At 37.7% G+C, this 24,680-nt stretch overlaps 3 protein-coding genes across 6 annotated transcripts; 2 read left to right on the forward strand and 1 right to left on the reverse strand.

Moving 5' to 3' along the window:
- On the forward strand, positions 946-7,990 carry LOC109233207 (nuclear transcription factor Y subunit A-10-like). Of its 3 annotated transcripts, none has more exons than XM_019398992.1 (6): positions 946-1,609; positions 4,394-4,596; positions 6,013-6,128; positions 6,316-6,384; positions 6,667-6,804; positions 7,142-7,990. In XM_019398992.1, exons 2-6 carry the CDS (start codon positions 4,443-4,445, stop codon positions 7,550-7,552), a joined length of 888 nt encoding a protein of 295 aa, XP_019254537.1. In that variant the 5' UTR covers positions 946-1,609; positions 4,394-4,442; the 3' UTR covers positions 7,553-7,990. The 3 variants fall into 3 exon arrangements, with proteins under 3 accessions (XP_019254537.1, XP_019254539.1, XP_019254538.1); XM_019398994.1 differs by having other exon boundaries at positions 946-1,576; XM_019398993.1 differs by lacking the exon at positions 946-1,609 and adding an exon at positions 3,606-4,004.
- On the forward strand, positions 8,879-12,361 carry LOC109233208 (syntaxin-121-like). The gene is made up of 2 exons (XM_019398995.1): positions 8,879-9,557; positions 11,365-12,361. Exons 1-2 carry the CDS (start codon positions 9,070-9,072, stop codon positions 11,852-11,854), a joined length of 978 nt encoding a protein of 325 aa, XP_019254540.1. The 5' UTR covers positions 8,879-9,069; the 3' UTR covers positions 11,855-12,361.
- Positions 12,739-19,116, reverse strand: LOC109233209 (pentatricopeptide repeat-containing protein At5g65560-like). Of its 2 annotated transcripts, XM_019398997.1 has the most exons (5): positions 16,068-19,116; positions 15,924-15,975; positions 15,299-15,386; positions 14,397-14,491; positions 12,739-13,646 (listed from the first exon to the last, which is right to left on the reverse strand). In XM_019398997.1, the coding sequence occupies exon 1, from the start codon at positions 18,992-18,994 to the stop codon at positions 16,280-16,282; it is 2,715 nt and encodes a 904-aa protein (XP_019254542.1). In that variant the 5' UTR covers positions 18,995-19,116; the 3' UTR covers positions 12,739-13,646; positions 14,397-14,491; positions 15,299-15,386; positions 15,924-15,975; positions 16,068-16,279. The 2 variants fall into 2 exon arrangements, with proteins under 2 accessions (XP_019254542.1, XP_019254541.1); XM_019398996.1 differs by lacking the exon at positions 15,924-15,975.

Genomic DNA, 24,680 nt, shown 5'->3' on the forward strand with positions numbered 1-24,680 from the left:
ACACATTGAATGATGATGATTATAAGAGAAATAAGAACTATTAACAATAGTGGCCATTGTGAGATACTTAAAAAAGCACATCACCATCGCTAAGTGGTGGATTGATTAAAATTATTTTTCACCCTTCAGGTTTCGAGTACGAGCTTTAAATGTGAAAAACTTCTTGGTAGAAAGTATTTATTCCTGCAGTCATCTGTCGGCCAACATTTAGATTAATTAACAGGACAGTAAATTAATATCGAATGATTTAGAAAAAAATGCACCCACCAACCAATTATAATACTGGGGGCCAGTTATAAAGATCTATGCCAAGTGTGAAAACCAAAAAAGGATCCCCTCAATAATCTAAAAGCCCTAGTCATCCCCCACCCAAAGCATTCCAGTTGGCATTCATAAATAGTAGTAATGTATTTTAAGAGAAATTTTATTTTGTGTCTCACATGCCAAGTCATACTTGTATGACACATCTGTTTAGTTGACAAGTGGACTGAGTTGGTCCCACTTTTCAAGTAAGCACATGCCAAGTCATACGGACTGATTTGGGTCCCACTTTTCAAGTAATTAAAGCTAAATTGAGAAAGACTTTCTCTTTCCTATTTACCCCCTCCCCCCCCTCCTAAGAAAAAACCCCCCACCCCCACCCCCGTTTTATCTTGGGAAAAGGTCCAAAATTGCCCCTCTACTATGGTATATTATTTATTTCTGCCACCCGTTTTACTTTTCGTCCAAATCTATTCCTACTGTTAACAATGTTTGTATAATTGCCCATAACCCTAACGTTGCTCCACTGTGGCAGCTGACCCCTTTAATATTTTGTCCATCTCAGCAGTCAAGTCAGCAGGTCCCACCAAATAAAATGCCATGTCAGCATTGGAAGTAATTTAATCCTCAAATAAATTATGTTTCTTTATCAAAATTAGAAAAAGATAAAAAACAAAATTTTCTAATTTAATAAATGCAATAACTATTTTGAGATTTCTCTCTCAGAACAAAGCCAGTGATCGCCGCCACCTGATTTGGTCATCGGCTGGCCGGCGGACCTTTCGTACCAGGTGCTCGTCCATCTTTCATATGCTCAGCCGTTGTTCCCCCTTTATTTTCGTTCACCCAGCCATGCTGCCAGAATCCGGTGACTGTCACCACACCTTCACTGGCGTTACCTTGCCGGAAATAGATGAAATTGGCTGTCCTGTGTGATGTGGTTAGGTTTTGTTCAATGGAAGTATGTAGATCCGGCAGATCTGTGACTAAAAATTTCTCCGGCTTTCAGATCTACACTACCACTGGCCAGGCCTGATGGTGAACGATTCGTCGGCGACCATATTTTGTCATCCTTTCATTCTTATAAATTTGCAAGCAAATTTTCAGGTGGTACTGTAACCGCAACTTTATATAAACCTAAGCTATTGATAATCCCACTACTGTCAGCTCTTCACGCGAGGACAACTTCAGTTCAAACTCAAATTGTTTGGTACCTGCTGCAGAATCAGTAGTAACAGACACGTGAGCTGGGTACCTTCATATGTCGTGTTTGGAAATGGTGGAAAATTTTGAACATATGAAGAAGATGATGAAGGTTGGCGTAGGTCCCACATTTGCCATATGTTTGGTAGGTTGTTTATGTTCAATAAGTTTTGGGGGTAATGTGATCGGGTAATGGTTTAAATTTTAGGACGGATTGATCAAAGTTCAAACTTTTTTTGAAACCCAAATCAAGAATAAAATATGACCCATCTCTCAATTCAAGCTTGAGAAATAAATCGAAATTTTTTCAGCAACCATATGTGAGATTGGATAAGTAAACCCAATGCTGACATGGCATTTTATTTGGTGGGACCTGCTGACTTGGCTGCTGACATGGGCAAAATATTAGAGGGGTCAGCTGCCACAGTGGAGGGACGTTAGGGTTAGGGGCAATTATGCAAACTTTGTTAACGGTAGGGATAGATTTGGACGGAAAGTATAACGGGTGACAGAAGTAAATAATATACTATATTAGAGGGGCAATTTTGGACCTTTTCCCTTTTATCTTTCCCCCTCCTCTGTCTACCCGATTTTCTCCTGCTCAATTTTATCTTCTCCGTAACTCCATTTATTCACCATTAATTATTTTCATTCCTCTTCCAAAAATGTTCTATTTCTATTCTATTCAATATTTTGTACTGAAAAAGTTCAAGACTAGATCTTCATTTCTTCTACGTTGGACATGATTCAGAATAGTTTTGTGTTTCAAGGGTTCAATTTTGGAGAATATTTTTTGAGAATTTGGTTAATCGATGTGATTTCTCAAAAACTTCCACAAAGGCGATTTTGTTATCACAACTTAGAATGTACACGACAAAGAGGGAACTGCTATATATTCTTCTATTTTAGCTTTATATACCGTCTTTTGTTTTAATAAGAAATTTTTTAGTGATATTCCTTATATGTGTTTTCTAATTAAGTTTAAATATTCATTTTTTAAGTTTTAAATATAAGCATAACTTGTTATCTCATAAGAAAACAAAATGAAAAGTTTTGAGAATAATTAGTTGATTGTACATATTTTTTTTTATAAAAGAAGATGAATAAGAAGATTCAATTATATTCAAATCTGCTAGAAATGACTGCCAAAAAAGTTTAAATTGTATCTCAAAACAATGACAAGCATATTGTTGCTGAAGAAGGGAAAGAGGTAGAAGCTAAATCGGGTGGGGTGGGGTGGGGGGTTAAAAAGGAAAGGAAATGTCTTTTTCAATTTAGCTTTAATTACTTGAAAAGTAAATCCAAATCAGTTCACTTATAAAAAAAATAAAAAAAAAATATCTCACACAAGTATGAATTGACATTTGAGACACAAAATAAAATTTCTCCTATTTTAATTGCCACATATAGTACTTGACTTGCCAACAGTTAGTACTACAAGATTAATAGTTGCCATCCTTTTAATTTCCTCCCACTAATAGCAGTAAATTTACAACTTTTTTAGGTTCCTTTTGCTGCCCTTATCTTTTCTTTAGTAAAATTAACTTAAGAATTTCAAGCTATCATCATCTTTTCACATAAAGGTACAAGTATTAAAAGCATGTATATTATATATCTATGCAATACATGCATTAATATTCGGAAAAATGACACTATATAGCTATTCTCAAAATAATAGCCGAAAAAATATATATATTTTGTTTATATATTTCATTCTGTATGCTATATACAAAAATTATACAACTTTTATAAACTTTTTCAGCTACAGAATATAAATAGTTTCTGGCACGGATTATAATGAGTGAAATTAGTAACCTGAAAAGATACTACAGTCAGTTTTTTTTACTGAAGAATGTATATAGAAGTTGGGTTAGGCTACAAAAATACAAATAATTATTAGGGTCCAAAAAGGAAACATAAACAAAGCAAATGTGGGGTCTAAGAAGAAAATAATATAGTTGAAGCACATTAAACACAGTATTCTTATGAAGTCTTTAGGCTATATTTCATTGGTCACTTTCCTGTAGTTCTTGTTAACTATTTTCCATCTCTTTCCTCTTTCTCTCTTTTTGTGTTTCCTGCTTGAATTGTACCTACGTATGGCTCCTAGCAAATGAAGTTTCGCTTACTGATNGTGGTTCATGATACAGTAGAGCTCTTGTTTGTTTTTAAGTATTTATAACTTTGTGATCCATATCTAATTTTCTCTTTTTTCCTATTTTCTGGTGATTTGTGGTTCATGATACAGTAGAGCTCTTGTTTGTTTTTAAGTATTTATAACTTTGTGATCCATATCTAATTTTCTCTTTTTTCCTATTTTCTGGTGATTTGTGGTTCATGATACAGTAGAGCTCTTGTTTGTTTTTAAGTATTTATAACTTTGTGATCCATATCTAATCTTATTTATGTTCACGCTCTTAGAAATTTTATGTGGTGCCTGGTAATTGTATCTGAATTTCTTGGTGCCCGGTAAAGTTGGTGCTATGTACCAGGAGGTCACGGGTTCGAGTTGTGAAAACAGCCTCTTGCAAAAATATAGGGTAAGACTGCGTACAATAGACCTTTATGGTCCGGTCCTTCCCTGAACCCCGTGCATAGCGTGGGAGCTTAGTGAACTGGACTACAGCCTTTTTCTTCTTTAATATGTTCCTTTTCTAATTATTTTGCCTTTTCTTACAATAATAATGTAGAGTTAGATCACTTGGACTATCTTAACTGTTTGTTTTTTCTAAGAATTAAATTCATTCTCTAGTTTTTTCTTTTCTCTCTAAATTTGTGATTCCCTTTTCTCCTATTGTTCTTTGTTGAACATTAAGATTTAAGTGTGGTAGAAAAGTGGGTTAAAATTATTTTCTTTTTGTATATTATGGTTGGTGAAGTTAAGTGTGAAAAGTGTTCCCTTGAATTTCTGCTTGTTATTGAATTACAGGAATTTGTTTGAGAGTATATCAAAAGAGAAGTGTTACCAATTTCTATATATGAGCATGCATACTATATTTACCAAAAGGAATGAAACTGCAACTTGGTGGGGCAGCCTTGTTCCTCAATCAGTGGAGTCTTTTGGCCATTTGAAATCTGCATCTATTGAGCAGCCTTCCAAGGGGGACACTACTGAATTTACTACTTCCTCTGGTAATGATCAGTGTAATTGAATCTATTATAGCCGGCTATTAGTTATAAATGTTTACTAGAATTTATGTTTATTATAGAAATTTACATGTAATTACTTTACAACTGACATAATCTTAAAACTCCTTTTTTGTATTTGCAGTCTTTTGATTTTCTATGGTAAAGACAGCATGGTTATGTTCATTTTCATGGTTTTGGTTTCTAATAATTTTTGTATTGCAGTGTAAGAGCTTTATGCTAAAGAATATGGACATATATATTATATGAAAGTTGAGTCTTGTTGTCCTTTCTTTAAGTTTATAGATTTGAAAGAACAAATACATATGATGTGAAAGTTCAGACCCTATTGTCAGCATCTCTAAATAGTAAATTGGGACTGAGTAGGAAATCAAGGAAGAAACATAATCTTGATAAATATGGCTACTGGAAAGAGAAGGAAAACTTGTGCAGCATTCTGTATCTCTGACTTCAATTGCCAAATTGTTTCTTGTACGGACAAAGTTCCACATTGATTGATAAAAAGAAAAGGAAGTCATTATAAGGTGTAAAGATCTCTTAATTATGTAAGGTCTTTCAGGAAAACCGTGCAAATTTAGCCTAAAACAACATTATCAGATCATATGAAGAGTAGCTTCGGATTGTCTTAACCCAACAATATATTAGTATTACACCCTATGATTTGGCAGGACGAGTATGGAGATGGCGAAGTGATGTGTGAGGCTCGAAAGCTAGCTCTTGGACTTTGATGACCTTAAATACTCAAATGATGTGTGAGGCATATACACAATGAATCTCCAAATAAGCACATCAGGTGATGATCATGTGGACCTTAGTTCGAGGGGTTTGGTGATTAGCCATGTGGAACTTAATTCGAGGGGAGAATTGTTAGGTGTGCGAACAAAATCCCACATTGGTGTATGAATACTTTTAACGGTGCGGAGTCTTTTAGGAAAAATAATGCAAGTTAGGTGTAAAGCGTACAGTAACACACTATATTTAAGAGTATGTATTTGGGCTATCTTAGTCCAACACATGAAGGTAAGATCAAGAAGAGATTTGAAGGGATTGATTGGAATTTTATCGACCTACTTAAGGCTCAAATTGTGTTGTCATCCTCACTAAAATAAGTTCAAGCTCACTTCGCCTCCAGAATTGTTGAAGATCATAAGCAATTTATTTCTAAGTTGGAGAATGTGCATTGTTGCTGTTTCTTTTCATTTAATTTCTATTGATCTATATATAGAATCTCAACTACATTCTTCTTACTTTCTCATTTTGCCCTAAGATCACAATCTTACAAATTTCACATTTCCTTCTTTTGTTTCCCTAAAAAAAGAATCTTTCTTCTATGTTGTTTTAACCAGTTCGTGTTATATTTTGTTTGGAACTTCCATTAAGCTCCTATTAATATTTACGCAGAATCTCAATCAGGCGATTCCAAATCTTCAGAAAAGGCAGAAAAGCTTTCAAATGTTCTGGATGGTGTTTCTATGAAATCATCTTATATGGACTATCATGGCCACTTTGAGCCCCTGGTAAATTTTTTTGGATTAACTTATATACAATGTCCGTGTAAAAAGTTTCTATACTTATCATTGTATTTTAACCTATTGGATGGTGTAGTGTAAAAGTTAAACTCAATTTTATTATCATGAAAGCTAACATGTTAACAATTAGTCTTGATTCCTCTTCTCATTGTTTTTTTTTCTGCCTGTCCACCAGATTTATGCAAAGTATCCTTATGGAGAGAAGTGCCTTGGGTTATTCTCAGCTTATGGTTCTCAAGTTTCGGTATTACTTCTATCTCATGCCTGAAATTAGTTGCATCAGTATCTGCCTATTTCAGTTAGAATTTAACTTATATTCACCTTCGGTATAATGAAATGTTAATAATACCCATGCAACTTAACCTATTGTAAAAAGTTGCTTGTCCTATTTTCAGGTTACTAGTTCCATTTCTATACTCCGTCCTGTCTTATTCGTCGGAAGTATTGTCTAAAATTATTTTAACTAAATGATACGGAAAGTAATATATATACTCACAACAGAGTTTCTATTCTCAAAAAATTCAAGGGCCGCATTATGCTACCACTGAATTTGACCTCTGATGAAGGCCCGATATTTGTCAATGCAAAGCAGTATCATGGGATACTTAGGCGTAGAAAGTTTCGTGCAAAGGAGATGGAGAATAAATTGCTTAAACCACGCAAGGTAAAATTCTCTGCATTACTCCAGTTGCTGAATAATTGCAGTTACTATGGATCCACATATGCACATCTAATCATCGACTCTTTTAACTTGTAAGATGCCAAATAATATGCTTAATATGAAAATTTTAAGAGAAAAGAGCAGTTACTTGGGAAATTGTAGCAAGGTGTTCTAGATACGAGCTACTAAAAGAAGAATAAAAGAACATAACTAAAATGCATGATACTGAGGCGAAGAGATTACTTTCTTACTTTTAGCTAGCTTTTTTTTCCTAGACTCGGTTTTGCTTTCCTCTTCTCACTTTGGTTGCTTAATTTTTGCATTGGTTTAATGGTTACAGCCGTTCTTGCACCTATCCCGCCATCTCCATGCCATGCGCCGACCTAGGGGAGGTGGCGGCCGCTTCTTGAACACAAGGAAGATGAATGAAAGTATCAATGATGATACAAATGGTACAACCAAGACTAGTAACAGGAAATCTCAACCCACTGGATCACAGAATTCTGAAGTTCTGCAGTCTGATCATATAGGCAATTTTAACTCACCAAAGGAAACAACTAGCAGAATGTCCTGTAATTCATCAGAGGTTACTAGCTTCTACTCCAGGGGAAATCTTGATACTTATACAGTTCACAATCCTAAGCCATCAGTTCAGGCTTTTTTTGATATGATGAATACTAGCCATGATATTCTCATGGGCAGTAACTGGGGTTCTGCAGCATCAGATAGTTGCTGCAACCTCAACATTTGATAACGTCGTCCTTACTACAACCAAGTTGACATCTCTGGACTATGTTCCTACCGCGATTTGGTTGCTAGAATAGGCAGATCATCCTTGGCTATCGACAGGCAGTTCATCCTTGGCTTATCCGCATTAAGGTGTCGCCTCTCTCATTCCATCAGCTATGAAGCTATGTGGATGTTACGAGGTGCTAAAACCTTAATGCACTTCCATCATATATAGCAATAGTAGGATTATATATCCTAAATATAAAGAAGTTTATGAAGGTCCAAATAATCAGGTTTGCGATGTTGTGCATATGTTGGTTTGTAAAAATAGAGTTGATCATATGTTGATTATTAAACTTGATATTCACTAATGTGTAATTTGGTATGTTTTAGACTGGAAGTTGTATTTGGATGGAAGTGAATGTTTATGATATAATATTTTGGACATAAGTTTGTATAATATGTGCAGTGTCTTCTACTTTCTTATCATTTAACTGTTACCTTCCTATCATTCACTTTGATTAGAAACATTTATAGCTTTATGAGATGATTGGAAAAGGTATAATTCAAGGTTCATTTATAGTGAAAGTATATTCTAATGCAAGCCTATCCAGGGAAATGTTCCGAGAAATTAACCCTACTTATTTTGTTTTACGAATGCTAACTAAGTGATACTATGGGGCCGTGAAGATAGGCTTCGTACTGATCGAGACAAAAATATCATCGTGAATGGGCGATCAAGAAGGCCCATGGCCTAGGCTGGTGACTTCCATTGCACTTTGGAGGGATGCCAGCCTAAGGTCGGCCCAAGTGATCGAGCCTACGTCATAATTTGTGGCAGAGAGGGCCTGCGTTCGAAAAAAAAAGGGATGCAATTTGCCAAGTGTAACGCTTCTCGAGTGCCTATTGCACATAGAATCCTATCAAAGCATGAGTATTTTTCATTATTAATCATCAGATTACAGTTCTTTTGTTTTATTTTTCACAAAAATAATTTTTGACTAAGCAGATCTACATTTAGAGGTATAGCTGCTGAAGCACCAATTGGCTTTGCCCAAATTATTTTATGTATTCATAGATATTACCTAAAAAGAATAATAATTGACCATGGGCATCCATGACTTATAAATCCTTGATCCGCCTCTAAATTTTGCATTATAAGAGCGAGCCAGACAACCTCTCAGATAATTTCTTTGACCCAATCATTCTTAACCAAACATTTGACCCTTTCCTTACTTCATACCCCACACTCTTGAAGACTAATAAGTACTACAATAATATCAATTGACTTTTTAAATCTTATTTTTTCAGTCAATTTGGCATAGTTGTTGAAGCAGAGGACACGTTTAACAAGTCTTCTCTCCAGCCTGCCATTCAAGAACTAAATAGATTTCAACCTACCCCCTATCCCCCCCCCCCCCCACAAAACCTATCCCCACCACCTAGCTAGTAGCTACAGCTCAAGAAAAACCCAACTCATTTATTGCTTCCCAACCCATCTTAGCCAGATCAATAGAAATTAGTTAGTTATTCATCAAAATGAATGATCTATTTTCAGGCTCTTTCTCTCGTTTCAGAAGTGAAGATCAATCCCCAAATCAGGAATCTCAGGGCATACAAATGAGAGAAACTGGTGGTATCAATCTTGACAAGTTTTTTGAAGATGTAGAAGCCATAAAAGACGAGCTTAAAGAACTTGGAAAGCTTCACTCTCAACTCCACAACTCACACGAACAAAGCAAGACTTTGCACAATGCTAAAGATGTCAAAGATGTTAGAACAAAGATGGATAATGATGTTTCAATAGCTTTGAAAAAAGCCAAATTTATTAAAGTCCGTTTAGAAGCTTTAGACAGATCTAATGCTGCTAATAGAAGTATAGCTGGTTGTGGACCTGGTAGTTCTTCTGATAGAACAAGAACTTCTGTTGTGAATGGGTTGAGGAAAAAACTTCAAGAATCTATGAATCAGTTCAATGAACTCCGGCAAAGAATGGCTTCTGAGTATAGAGAAACTATTCAAAGAAGGTACTGTTGTTTACTTTTTCTAGCTATATACATAGTTTATACATTGAATATACATGATTATACATATAATACATAAATCATGCATATATTATACCTTACCGGCAGTTTTTAGTTTAAGCAGTTTGATCACGGCTATTTGGATTAATTCTTTCTTTTAAGTACTTAATTATATTAGATGGAAAAGCTCCAAATTGAGCAACTTTACACTCATTTTGACTTTTAACTTAGAATTTTTATAGCATCTTAGCACCATTAGTTCGATAACAAACATGGCAATAAAAACATTTGTATCCAGTAGCAGAAATCTTTTTTCCTATCAAAGATTAATCTCTCCCTAATTTTTAGTGATGACCTATGCCAGCCATTTTCATATTCTGTGATAGTGAGACTATAACGTGTGTTGCTCACAATAAAATATACAATGGGAAATCGAAATATATAAGCTTGAGACATGCTTATATAAGAGAATTAATTACAAATGGAGCTATAGCTATAATATATGTGAGATCAAATAAGAATTTGGCTGATCCACTCAAAGCCATTGGGCAGAGATGTAGTACAACAAACTTGTGAAGGGATGGTGGGACTGAGACCCTTAAATTAAATGCAAGGAATGAGAACCCCACTTGAGTTAGTATACACTCTAACAATATAAGTTCAATGGGTAATAACAAGTTACTTGTATTGTTTAAGCATTGATCTCCTCTTTAGGAGCCCTAATTCTATTGTACTACTTACTGTTATGTGAGGAGTTAAGCAGTTGTTAAATGCTTGTTATAACAGGGGCATAAAGACAAACTCCAAAGTGCATACTGTTACATGAAGAGTTTGATTAATCTTAATGGAATTATTATGTCTGGAGTAACAGGGACATAGTAACTAATTCCACCTATATGAATATTGAAGTGGTGCCACTTCTAGCAAGATTTAAAGGGTTGATCTGGTAAATATTCATGAATTCAGGATGAGCACATGGCCGTAAACGTGCTAAAGCGGATACTGGATTTTCTAAGCTACTAGATAACGTCGTGTGTGTGGTACTTTCGGTTTTGGCACAAGGAGTTGTGGTTCAAATCTTAAGATACCAATAACTTCGTCAAAACTTTAAAGTACTTACACTAAAGGAAAGTTCAAATCTATATAAGATACTTTCTATTATTCATAAGTGTTATGAAGTGAAATAACAAACTAGTGGAGGATTGTAAGTTAGTTTGTTATTCACAAGTTGGGAAGTGGGATTGTTCCCACATCGGAAGAGAGAAGGCCTCTTTGGAGCCTTTTAAGCACTTGTCCCTTTTATGTCTTTGATTTAGGACACATACTTTTAAGTGCGTGCAATTAAGTACACTATATATTTATATATTATATAATCAAAGACTTGGGCTTGGACTGGGGGCGCGGGCCTGGTCGGATCCTAAAGTTAATTATTTTATTTTGTGATAGAAAAATCAAATTTATTTGAATTTTAAATTCAAAATTTGAATAAACAGTTATGTCTGTTATAAAAGGGTCCAACCAAATATGTCTGTTCGTGAAACAAGACACCTTTTCTGCAAGCGTCTGTTGGTTGCCTATAAATACACAAGAATTTCCAACGAAGTGGAATAGAAAATCACAAGTATTATTGCAGGCTTTGTTGTATCCTGAAGAGAATCGTTTTGTATTTCCCTAAATTAGTATACATGCGATAACTCTTTAAGGACAGTCGATTTTCACGCCTCAAAGCCATTTATCTTTAAGGACAGTCGATTTTCACGCTTCAAAGCCATTTTTGTTTATTATTTTCTAACAATTATGTGTTCGACAGGTACTACACAGTGACCGGGGAAAACCCAGATGAAGGTACACTAGATAATCTGATATCCACTGGCCAAAGCGAAACATTTTTGCAGAAAGCAATACAGGAGCAAGGAAGAGGACAAGTAATGGACACAGTTATGGAAATTCAAGAAAGGCATGAAGCTGTGAAGGAATTGGAAAAAAATCTGAAAGAACTGCACCAAGTTTTCTTGGACATGGCAGTTTTAGTGGAAAGTCAAGGAGCTCAGTTAGATGACATTGAAAGTCAAGTCAATAGAGCCAATTCATTTGTTAGAGGTGGTGCTCAGCAGCTTGAGGTAGCAAGAAAGCACCAGAAAAATACAAGAAAATGGACTTGTATTGCCATTGTTATTTTGCTGATTATTATCTTGGTGGTGGTTCTTTCCATTCAACCATGGAAGAAATCAGGGGGGGAGACACAGCCGCAGCCACAACCACAGCCACAGCAACAGCCACCGCCACAGCCAACGCGATAGCTACGAGTTCGGCAGAATCCAGTTGCCTCAGACCATATATTTGCACTAAAATATCAGTTAATACGTGTAAGTAATCTATTCAGAACTCAATACGCAAAAAGGGTTGTGGACCAGAACCCATAAACTAAAAATCCTACCTCCATCTCGGAAAAAAACAATGACATACTATGAGAAGCAGTCAAATGATCTTATAGCTCACAAGTTCGAACAATGGAGTTGATGCTTATTTCAGGGTAGACTACCTTGCGATCCTTGCATGACGACTTCATGCATGAATGCATAATACTTTGAGCACCACGCTGCCCATTTTGCGTTTTTTTTTTTTAATGTTTGGAGTTCTTTTTGTAATTAATGATATAAGTAGAAACGGAGCTGAGGGGTACTGTTTAATTTTTTTACCATGTGTTTTGTCTTAATTGCTTGGTTATATCTAATCTCTTGTTGGTGATTCTTTTGTTTCTTGTTTGGACCTTTTCAAAATTAATAAATGAAAATTCCAGCCTGCAATTGTTTTACTAGACTTCAAAGAAAATGTCAGATAGAATAAAAGAATTCTTCACATGTACTTAATACACTTGTAAAAATTCATTTTATCCGCGTGAAAAGTTTGATAATAAAACAACTAAACAAGACATTTAGCATACATAAATTATGTTAAAAGAATTGTTGTATACTTGTCAATACCTCTTAACTAATAGAGAAAACATATGAGAAGTAATAAATATTTGAAGAATTAACCCAAAATAACCGCACACCTAATTTTTTAAACTAAAAATAGCCATCGGATGTATAATATATGTAAAATGCATTTATAATATGTGTATAATTATGTATAACCAATGTATAATCTATATATACCGGCTAGAAAAAGTAAACAGTAAATCTCGCATGCTATTTGTGTAAAAATAACACACATCCTTCAATTATTTAGAACGTAAGCTCCAATAGAGTAGAAAAACAAGGGAAAAAGAACGAGGATCATAAATGAGCAACACCTCTAAAAAAAATTCATCAATGAGCAGCTACTTCTTCTTCAGCTTCCTCTTCTCTCAAGCATTATAGCTAAAGAGTGACACAAGAGGTACAGCTCTTACAAGTTACAAACTGTACGTATGATGATCCTATTAATTTCTCTGCAGGTTTAACCGCATCAATAGCTAGAAAGCATCACGAACATTTACCTAGACCTTTAGAATACAATCTAAGAAGCTCCAATTCGCACAACACCCCTATTATACATATTAGAAAACAATGACATACACGTCAATTATGTACCTATCTACCAGCCATATGTTGGGTTTTCTACCTGAGGCAAGACATGCAGATCTTTGCAATGCTGTTTGTCATAATCCTGGCATTTAGGTATTACACCAGTACACAACCTCAGGAACTCGTTCCCTGTGAGATAATTGTGGGCAGACGCCAGACCCCCATCAACCATCTCGTCTAGGTTTGGCATAGAAGTTGATTTCCCTATGCCCTTCTTGATGTCTCCTGCCCATACTCATTTTGCCACTCAAAACCTTATTGAGATCAGAATATTCCAATGAACCTCGGGGTAGCAGCTTCCCATGAAAGCTTATATTGCTCCTCGGGAGTGAGAGACTGAGGTTCTCCATACATTGCCTCTTTAACTTTGCTACAAAGTCTTCAGGTGTCCTGCAAGTTAAATGCCTGGAAAAATTCATTCGATTGGTGGTTCGCACAGACTACAAATTTTCCCATTGCAAGAGCCTCAGCCGTGGCAGTGCAGAGCACCTCACCGATGCAAGGATTTATGAAGACCTTGTAACTGCAAGCAAAGATATGCACATTAAAAGGCTGAACTCTAAAGAACCAAACAGGTAACAAGGAAATGGGAAACGCAACAAGTAGCATCAAACAAAAGGCAGCAAATGGTCTGCACTCAACATCGTTGATCAAGTTGATGCTTAAGATCAACCGATTGGCAGTACCATGTCAATGAAAACTTCCAAGAAAATATAAAAGAAAAAATAGTGCATTCAGTATTTATAGAAGATGTCGTGGAGAAAAAGTTTTTTTTTTTTTTTTTGAAAAGGTAAAGCGTCCACTATATTCAAAAAATCACCAGCACAAACTTTGTGCTGGAAGCCAAAATAGGCAATTACAATATGGAAAAGCAAAAATATAGTACTTGTTCTTCTTACAAGGAACTCAAAACATCTAGGATTGAATCAGGATCCTCTACATATTCTGATTTACACCAAAAACATAAAAGAAGAATACACTTCATCTTAATCTTTTGTAGAGAGTTGGTTGTATCTTCAAAGCATCTCAGGTTCCTTTCTATCCAAATTGTCCACCAAATAGTTTAAGACTTTATACAAGTAATGTCGTTCATGAGGTATTTACCGTTAAAACGAATAAGAAAATTTACACTCAAGTAAAATTGAAATCCCACGGGTGAGTATACCTGTCTCATACTCTACATCTAACATAAATCAGGTCGCACATAACAATGACCAGTACTCTGGAGAACACTGGCAATTCCTAAATCTAGCGAATCATTCAATAAATTCACCTTAATCAGTGAGGACCCTCCTTCGGGTAAGGAATGTAGCAAAAGTTTGCTTCGTCCTTTGCTGCACGGACTTTCCAGAATCTTTTCTGATATATCTGCAAATAAATTAAAGACCCAAAGAGGATGGCTTATAGCGTTCACAGACAACAGATAGTCATTTAAATTAAATTAAAAATTAGAACAAAATAAGAAGAAGAAAAAGAAGCAAAGTTCAGTTATGCTTGTATATCATTATTCATTAGAATCCAGAAGTGTTATCTTTATATTGAGAATCCGACACATCAAGCTTTATTTTTGAATTATGACATCCATAACTAACATCTGTCTGTTACTCACAGTATATCATGCAAACATTCTGCATCACCATGTTGGACATGTCAAAGATACATTACGAAAAACTATCCCATTTTACTTGTTGAAGGTTGTAACTAACAGAGCTACCACAGAATTCACACAAGAAGAAAATGCTCCTAGCTTTAAGTGCAACAATTTATTATAAATTCAAAATGATATTTTTAGAAATTGTATAACTTGATGCAAAAGTTAGCTAACCATCCTAGTGAATGTGCAAGAGTAGGCTACCCTTCCTACTAAATGTCCAAAAGGAGTAAGCGATATCTAGAGCAAAGTGACCTGATAAAATATCAAACCAGGAGTGTAGGTAGTATCACCATTGTGACTTATGCTAGTGAAGAATATCCACCTTCAACAGCTTAAATAGACTAAACATCAAAAAGAAAAAGAAAAAAAAAAGAGCACTCATGTAGATTAAATGCACAGGTTGAGTATTGCAACAGAACAAATATTATGCATTCCAAAAAAAAAAGTATTGCAAACAGAATAACAAGAAAGACAATCCAAAATCACACTAATAAATTTGTAAATGACAAATGAACTATTACCTCTTCTTATTCCAATTTGATCCAAAAATGGGCTCGACTGTGCAACTAAATATGCCATCAACTCCGGCACATCAAGTGGTGGCACTCCCTACATAGATGATAACAACATGCGAGAATGGATAAGAGGATAATGAACCATAGTACACAGTACTTCTCATATAATAAAAGGGGTTGAGGAAAAAGACATGGGTATAATAAAAGGGGTTGAGGAAAAAGACATGGGTAAACTTTCAGCGTAAAACCATCTTTGGCACTGATAGGAACTAAAAGGAATCACAAATGCAAAGCTAACAATGAATTATAGCAGCGTCTTAAAACACACAACATATTGCCTAAGATGACTTATGTTAAAAAATTTGAAGAACAAAACTCAGACATTCCTCTGATGAATAAGAGGTCTTTTAAGTTACAGTTTCCTTAAAGTTTTTTGTTTTAGGGAGAAGTTGCAACTAGCTTGTTATTGAAAGACCTTTGTGACTGTGGGAGAATTGCAGCTCATAACCGCTGGCCTAAACAGATCATTCATCAAAACCAAACAGTTAGCATATTTATTCAAACTGAGCAATAAAATGATAAAAGTATAAAGAGTTCAAAGCTTTCAGAAATAGAATCCAATAAAACATACTTTAGCACCAGAAAGTGAGACATCAAGTGTGCACCATTTTATCCACCTTCCACTTAAATAAAAAGCATCAAGAATATGAGAAAGATGAAAATAGACGGAGGGTGCAAGATAAAGTTAAGAAAGCAATTGTAACTTGCCAGTTACCTGTCAGAAGTCACTGCATATACCACATGACGACTCCGAACTGACCTCATGGAAGGCAGATTCCCCTTTAAAAAGAATAGCCCACAGGAACGGAAATGAGAGACCTTTATTCAAGCAACAGGGTATCAAGGTGCACATGCAGATCTAGTTGTGGACATCCTTGACTGCACAAACATATGCAACAGAATCACAAATAGTAGGAATTTCATACTTTATTTGTTGTCTGTTCTATCAAGTCCCTCTAGCAGCAATGTGTATGTCTGGGAACTAAGCCGAGAACCATTTTTCTCCATAATCTCCAACAACTCAGAACATCTATCTACAAGTCCCCTCTTAAGTAAGCCATCAATTAGAAGCTTCCAAGCTACCTCATCATTATTGTACCCACAATCAAGAAGCCGGAAGAAGGTTGCCTTAGCTTTATCATTGTTTCCATCATCATATAATCCACATATAAGGAGCTTGTATGACTCTAAGCGCGGTAAAATACCTTGTGTAAGCATAGTGTCAAGAAATCTTGCTGCATCCTCGTACATTCTCAACTTGCAACAACAATTTACCATTGAGGTGTATATATCTTCACAAGAAGACATTCCGCAACTCTGCATACGATCAAGTAACCTCGAAGCTTCCTCAAGGCGTCCTTCTCTACAGAATCCAATAGCAAGCGAACTAAAAGTGTTTGTATTTGGAGGACATCCATGTTCCCCCATTTTATCAAAGAGATTAAGCAAAGTTTCATATTTCACTACTTTCCACACGTCAGCAATATTGATGGAACTGGCCTCTGTTTTGAGATCAAGTCCTCCTTGCGCCAAATGTTTGATCAAAACGGAATAGGTATAATGAGAAGGTTCATATCCAGCATCAAACATACATTTTAGCACATCAAAGGCTCGATTTAATAATCCTGAACGACCATAGCCATCAATCAGTACTGTATAGGCCATCAAATCTGGCCTAACTCCCGCCTCTGCCATTTTAGCCATCACATCTTCCGCTTCTTTCAATTTCCCTTCATTGTAATATGCAACCAGAAACGAAGTGTAAATGCAGACATCAGGCTTGTGTCCCATGGAAACCATTAAATTAAAAACCTTGTAAGCATGATCAAAGGCACATTCTTTTAGTAGCTGCTCAATCAGGATACTGTAGGATTCAATTGTGGGTTTAACACCACTTTCTGGCATCCTTTTAAGTAATTGGGCTGCTTCCAGCTGCTTACCCTGTTTACACAACCCGTTAATCAGCACATTATAAGTACATGCATTTGGGGAGCAACCTTCCTCAATCATTTTATTGAACAATGCCAAGGCAAAAACAACTTTTTCAGCTCGGCAATGTCCATCAATTAGAGCAGTGTACATTGCAACATTAACCTTTATACCCTTCTCTTTTAGAGAACTAATAATGGTGTTAGCTTCTTCAACTCTGCCTCTTTCACACAAGCCATCAACTAGAGTACCATAAGTCCAATCATCAGGAGCCAAACCATTCTCCTCCATCAATCTAAGCAACCTAAATGCACTATCTATTTCGCCCTCTTTACACTGTCCATGAACTAACAAGTTAAAAGTGACATTACTAGGAGACAGTTTGCGCTCAAGCATCCTATCAAGTAGTGCCATTGCCTTATGCACCTTCTTTGTCCTACAAAAGCCAGAAATCAATTCATTGTATGTACGTACATTAGGGATACAATTATTCGATTCCATCGTGTCAAAAATAGCTAATGCAACATCAACCAAACCTTTCTTACAGTAACCATCAATCAAAGCATTGTATGTCACTACACTTGGAACTAGCCCCTTTTCTGACATCACATCTAGTAACGCTCTTGCTTCATCAAGCTTGGAGTCTTTACACAAGCCATCGATGAGAACAGTGTAAGTATGAACATTCGGCTCACAGCCTTTCTCCTTCATCTCGCCAAACAAACTCAATGCTTCTGCCCTCCTATCCAATCGACACAACGCATCAATAAGAATCGTATAGGTCCGAACATTAGGACAACAACCATCATCATCTCCCATTCCTGAAAACAACCTCATCGCCTCATCCATCCTCCTCGCTTCACACAACCCGTGAATCAAATTATTGTACGAAACCACATTTCTTCGGCAACCCTTTTTCGGCATTTCCCTAAAAACCTTAAAACCACTATCTACATCCTTTCTCCTACAATGTCCCAATATAAACGACGTATAGGTGTGCGTATCGGGACTCAAACCAGCTTGCAAGATCTTACTCACATAAAGCTCAGCCTCAACAACATTACCCAATTTACAATAAGCATTAATCATTGTATTAAAAGTATAAATATCAGGCTTAATCATATCATTCAACATGTCATCATACACACATTTCATTTCCTCAGTCATAACGAACCGCGATAAGGACATTAACAACGTGTTATAAGCCCACAAATTAAGCTTAAACTCATCACATCTATTCATATTTCGCAGAAAACCCACTGCAAAAACGGCTTCGTCACGCGTTTCACAGGATTTAATCATGGAAAGGCGGGTTTTTTGAGCAACCTGAAAAAGCTTATTGGAAATTAAAATACGTAAAAGGGGTGCATAGGAATGAACATTGGGTTTGAAAGAAGGGATACGGGAAAGAAAATTGAAAAAGGAGAGAGCAATATGGGGATTAAGATTTGAGTGGTTTTGAGAGAGGAAAGAAGAAAGAAGAGATGGGGATAGAGAAGGAATAAGAATCTTGAGGGAAGGGTGTTTTTGCCAATTTGGATTTGAAAGGAGATTGAGGAGTTGTTGGTCAATGGAGGAAGAGGGTTCTTGAGATTCTACTGGGATTGAAGAAGTGATGGAAAATGGGAAAGATTTGATAAAGGAGAATAAAAGAGAAATTGACTGACCTGAGGAACGGAATAATGGAGTAGGCAATGCCGTCCATTGTATCATCGTCTTTGGAAAATCAATCCAATCAAGACGGAGAGATATATTCAAGTTTTGAGATTCATGGAGCTGGTTTTGGAGTGTAACACAGCGGCGATTTTGTTGTTCGCTGACAGAGGCGGACTTCGGCGATAGTGTCATTAGAAGGGGCGAAGTGCACAAATAGCCACTTTTAGAATTTTTTTATTTAAAATTTAGCCCTTTTAAAAGTTTTAATAGCCTCATTATTGCGGGTCTTATGTCAACCCCAGGATGATTGTTGTTGGAACGACCAAAAAGTGTTAAGCCTTTTTGTTAAACTAATTAAATGAATGATAATGGGTAAATTCTAGTTAAATATAATAAATCATAGATCCAAGATTGATGGATAATAATAGTCTAGAAACTGCACTTAAAGCTATTAAATACCTAAAGGATGTTTAATGATATTCTTACGAAAGAATGGTGGGACAAGGACAAGCAATGAATATGATAAATGACAATAAATGTAAATAGAGAGAATAATTCACCCAAATTATAACGAGGTGGATGATTCTCTCTCTGACAATGCTGTAAGATAACCAAACGTGGGAATATCAAATACTTTATTGGATCTGATGTGGGAGAGCTTGGACAGAACAACAAATAGAATCTTGTGTGAAGATAGTGTTTGTAGTTACTCGAGAGTCAACCTTTTTAGAGAGAGCTTATCAGGATCGAATATTACATGCCCCTTCTTTCTCTCTCTATTCCTACTTATATAGGACATACCCCTTACCTACTGAAAGTACAAATAAAAGAATATTCCTCTGAATATTCCTTTAAAATATCTTATTGCTAAACTAGCCATTTTGGCCGATTTGAGTGCTCGACCTCGGCATTGGCTGCTCGGCTCACCGGTGTTGCTTCTTAAGCTCGACCTCGACCTAATTGATTCTTGATTTCCTTATTTCGGGCAAGGTCCCGTTGATCAGATTTTAACCCATACAGTTAGTCCCTCCGCTCGTCGGGGTTGTTATTGGACGAGCTCGGTGTTGCAATTTTGATAAATCTAAGCCTGTCGACCGAGGAGTAACCCTTTTATGGCAAGGTGATGATGTGGCGCTTCAAGAGCCACATCTGACCGTTACGTCAGTTCAAAATAACATCTTTTCATCATGCGTCATTATGGCGATTGTTCCCAATACGTTACGTCATTTTCCACGCCTTTTCCGTTTCGAAATTAATGTGGCAGCGTTTGGACTTTCTCGATTAGAGTGCCTATATTCTTATAAATAGGGATGGGTGTTTCTCATTTGAGCTGTTGCATTTCTAGAGCTCTTGAAACTCCAGTTTCTCCTTCTCCAAATTTCCTGTGTCTGTGTTTTCCTTCTCCCTTTAGCGCTTTCTGCCATTAACACCTTCCTCATTTTGCATTTCCTTTTAGCATATAATCAGAAAAAGAACGGCTAGTGCTTCCTCTGATCCTGTAACTTTGGCTGTGGACGTGCCTCCTCATGAAGAAGGAGCGGCCATGGTAGAAGACGAGAATTTTCCGACCGTGGATGAGATAATTCCATGTTCGAGAAGGCCAGGTCAGACTTTAAGAACCCACCTGAGGGTGAACCCGACCCCGTTGTTTCTGGGATGGATGCAGCGGCGATTGCTGCATTTAGGGCTAAGTGGTGAATCCCGGCCCACGTCGAACTTATCCCTGCTGGTAGTGATGTAGTGCAAGTACATCGCCCAGGGTACTGCGCATTTTACGCGTACCCGTTCGTTTTCGGCTATACACTTCATCTTCCTTCCTTGGCGGAGGATTTTTGCCATTTTTACGGTGTGTGCCCGTCTCAGCTCTCTCCGTACATATACAAGCTTTTCCTTATGCTTATCAAGTACGCGGAGCTGGCCAACCGTGGTATTTTTCTCCGCCATCTGCTTCACCTCTTTGCCCCAAGTTTTCATAGGGGCACAATGATTCACATGTGCCACCGTGGAACCAAGGGGTTGGTGGTGAAGATGGGCGATAAAACTAATCGCCGTTTTTGGGAAAATTTCTTCTACGTGAAGACAGAGCACATGGTATCGAACCCCAGCGGATTTCCCGAGGAGTGGAACTTTGCTCGTAAGTATTTTTCTCCCAAATGAATTTGTTGTTTATTTTTTGGCGATCTGATCGTTCTCCTTCTCTTTTTGCAGTCGAGAGGGATCCTCCTTCGCCAGTCGTTGACATTCGCGAATGGGTGAGTCAGATTTGCCTCACATGGTGGGGATTCGCGAGTGGTCGCAATTTAATGAGAGGTTTGGGCGTAGGCCTGTGGCCGGCGAGTCACCTTACTTTGACTTTAATAGTTTTGACCTTTATATCATCATCTCTGTCTTGTTTCTTATTTATCTTTCTTCGTTGGTAGGTTGGAGGGCTTCAAGGAGGAGGGCTCCTACGCCTGCTTTTCGCTAGTCGGGTATTTTGGTTGGGCCCGTACTAGCTGTGGCTGCAAGTGAGCCTGCTCAGACCGCTGTTACTCCATAGACCCCGGCCTCGCACGGTCCTAGTCGCCAGGCTGCTGCCCCGCTAGCGGAGATTCCGGCTTCTACAGTGCTTCACTTGGTCGATGAGTCGGATTAGGGCGAAGATGAAGAGGCTCCTCTAAAAAGGCGAAGGATAGAGGTTGATGGAAGAGTGATTGAAGAGGAGCCGGCGAGGGGCGAACCTGAGTTGAACACGGCCGAGCTGAGGGGTGGTACGACCTCGATGTAGTGATTGTGCCCCATTCGGACGTGGAGATCACCTCCGTGGAAGAAGGAGAGCGACTAGAAGCGGCTGTGATCATTCAACAACTCTTAAAGGTGCCCTTGGTGAAGCATGTTCACGACCTCCTATCTAAGGGCGATGCAACCCTCAGTCTTGTTACCCCGTTCCTGGTAGAATTCGCAGAGGGCGTTTGACTTTCTGGTGTTTGGGTCGGACTCCATCTTCTGCGGCCATTTTACCTTTAGGCCGAGATTTTCCAATGTGTAGACTATTTCTGAGGGGGAAACACAAAAATTGTGAGCTGATAATAAGGGGGCATACTTCTTTCATTTCGGTGGATTCCCGTTCGCAGCCTGGATGGACCTTCGTCGTGACGTGGAGGTGGCATGAGGGTGCCTCTGACTTAAGGTTGATGTCTTTCTCGATTAGGTCGTGACCTTGCTAGATCTCTTCTGTTGTCGTTTCTTCGGTCTTTCCTAGATTCCATTTGGACCGAAGTCAGACGTTGAGTAGGTCCGTTGAGATCATCCTCGTCGGCTCTTACCTCGGCACAATAGGCGTTGTGTATCTCGTCCCAAGTGGTTGGAGGGTATTTCATGAGTTGGCTTAGCAACTTTTTGGTTTCCCACGACCCACTTCAGCTCAGTCCATTCTGGAAAGCGGCCACCGACATTCCTTCAGATACATTCGGAAGGGTCATTCTCACATGGTTGAACCGGGCGAGAAAGTCCCTGAGTCCTTCGCCAGGTGATTGCTTGATGGCGAATATGTCGTTCACCCTCGCCTCTGCTTTTTTGGCCCCCGGCATGGGCGGTGATGAACTTGTCGACCATTTCCTCGAACGTTTCTATGGAGCGTGCAGGTAACTGCGAGTACGAATTCAGGGCCCCATCGGTTAGGGTCTCTCCAAACTTCTTCAGCAATTTAGATGATACTAGTTCTTTTGCGAGGTCGTTGCCTTTCACTACAGTGACATAGTGGGTCACATGATCCTCCGGGTCCGTCGTACCGTCATATAGTTCAAGTATGGCGGCATTTTGAAAGTTTTTGGTATAGTATGTGGTATGGCAACGTGGCCATACGGTTGTTCCATAAACCGGCCAACAAATCCCGCTTTAGTAGGAATTTTGGGGTGCCCGGTATCTTATCTACCCTTTCTTGATGCTCTCTTATTTGATCGCGGAGTGCTTTGTTCTCGTTCTCCATCTCCTCCATTTTTCTAAGGATGGCAGCGAGGGCGTCGTTACCTGCATTATTAACAGAGTGAGTGATACCTATCGAGGGAGGCTGGGTGTGTTGCTCATTGGTTGTTGTGGCGATGACGACTCGCACACCCTCTGAGCGGGTTTGTCGAGTATACTATTCAGTGTATTCGTTAGCCATGCTTCTAGTAGCTTTTTTACTACTGGTGGTTCTTCTTCCGTGGTGGACGTAGAGGCTCCCTATCCATGAGAAGCGGTAACACTACCATGAGGGGGGGGGGGGGGGGGTTGAATCACTTCGCCTAGGTAAGGCGCTTGGTGTCACGTTCTCCTCGTCCTCTCCGTGAGTTTCATTGATGGTGTTTAGGAGATTAGAGGTGAGATCGGCTATCACCTTTCTCTTTTCCTCTCCATTGCCTGCCATGTCAGATTTGTGCAAACAATGAGATACGAGATTTTGCAAGGTTTTGTGTGTTTTTTTAGATATAGAAAAAACTAAAACTTTTAACTAGAAACTCCCCACAAACGGCGCCAAATTGTTTGACCAAAAAGTGTTAAGCCTTTTTGTTAAACAAAATAAATGAATGATAACGGGTAAATTTTAGTTAAACATAATAAATTCTAGATCCAAGATTGATGGATAACAATAGTCTAGAAATCGCACTTAAAGCTATTAAATGCCTAAAGGATGTTTAATGATATTCTTATGAAAGAATGGGGGGACAAGGACAAACAATAAATATGATAAATGGCAATAAATATAAATAGAGAGAATAATTCACCCAAATGAATAACGAGGTGGATGATTTTCTCTCTGACAATGATGTAAGATAACCAAATACTTTATTGGATCTGATGTGGGAAAGCTTGGACAGTACAGCAAATCAAATCTTATGTGAAGATAGTGTTTGTAGTTACTTGAGAGTCAACCTTTCTAGAGAAAGTTTATCAAGATCGAATATTACATGCCCCATCTTTCTCTCTCTATTCCTACTTATATAGGACATACCCCTTACCTACTGAAAGTACAAATAAAAGAATATTCCTCTGAATATTCCTTTAAAATATCTTATTGCTAAACTAGCCGTTTTGGCCGATCTGAGTGCTTAACCTCGGCATTGGCTACTCGGCTCACCAGTGTTGCTTCTTAAGCTCGACCTCGGCCTAATTGATTCTTGATTTCCTTATTTTGGGCGAGGTCCCCTTGATCAGATTTTGATCCATACAACAATATTAAGAGGATTTAAGGAAGTCTATGTTGGGTTTTTTTAAGTAAATTAATTCTTAAAAGAGGGTGAATGGGAAATGGAGGGAAAATGATGTATTTGAGTTTCATTTGAGATTCCCTCCTTGATGAAGGGACATTGTCCCATATTGGAAGAGGAAGAGGTTTTTATAGGTGTATAAGCAATTGCTCTTCTTCTAGCTCTTAAAGAGTTGAGAAGAAGGCAAGCCTCGCGCCGTCGTCGTCGTCGTCGCTCGGCTCGGCTTCGGATTCGGATTCGGATTCGGATTCGGATTCGGATTTGGCCGAATGATTGATTGATTAATTTTTTGGACCAAATTTGTTTGTTAATAGTAAATATTAAGAGAAATGTTATTAAATATCTGTTTTAATAACAAAATATTAATATTAAATCCAAGAATATTAATATTAAAATCCAACCGTTTCCATTTTTCTGTTTTCTGTTTTGGTAATAGAAAATTAACTACCCTCTTCAATTTTCCTCTTTATTGTTGAGTAAATAGCCATTTATGTTATGACATTTATGCTATGGCC

Source organism: Nicotiana attenuata, chromosome 10, assembly GCF_001879085.1.
Source record: "Nicotiana attenuata strain UT chromosome 10, NIATTr2, whole genome shotgun sequence".
NCBI lineage: Eukaryota > Viridiplantae > Streptophyta > Magnoliopsida > Solanales > Solanaceae > Nicotiana > Nicotiana attenuata.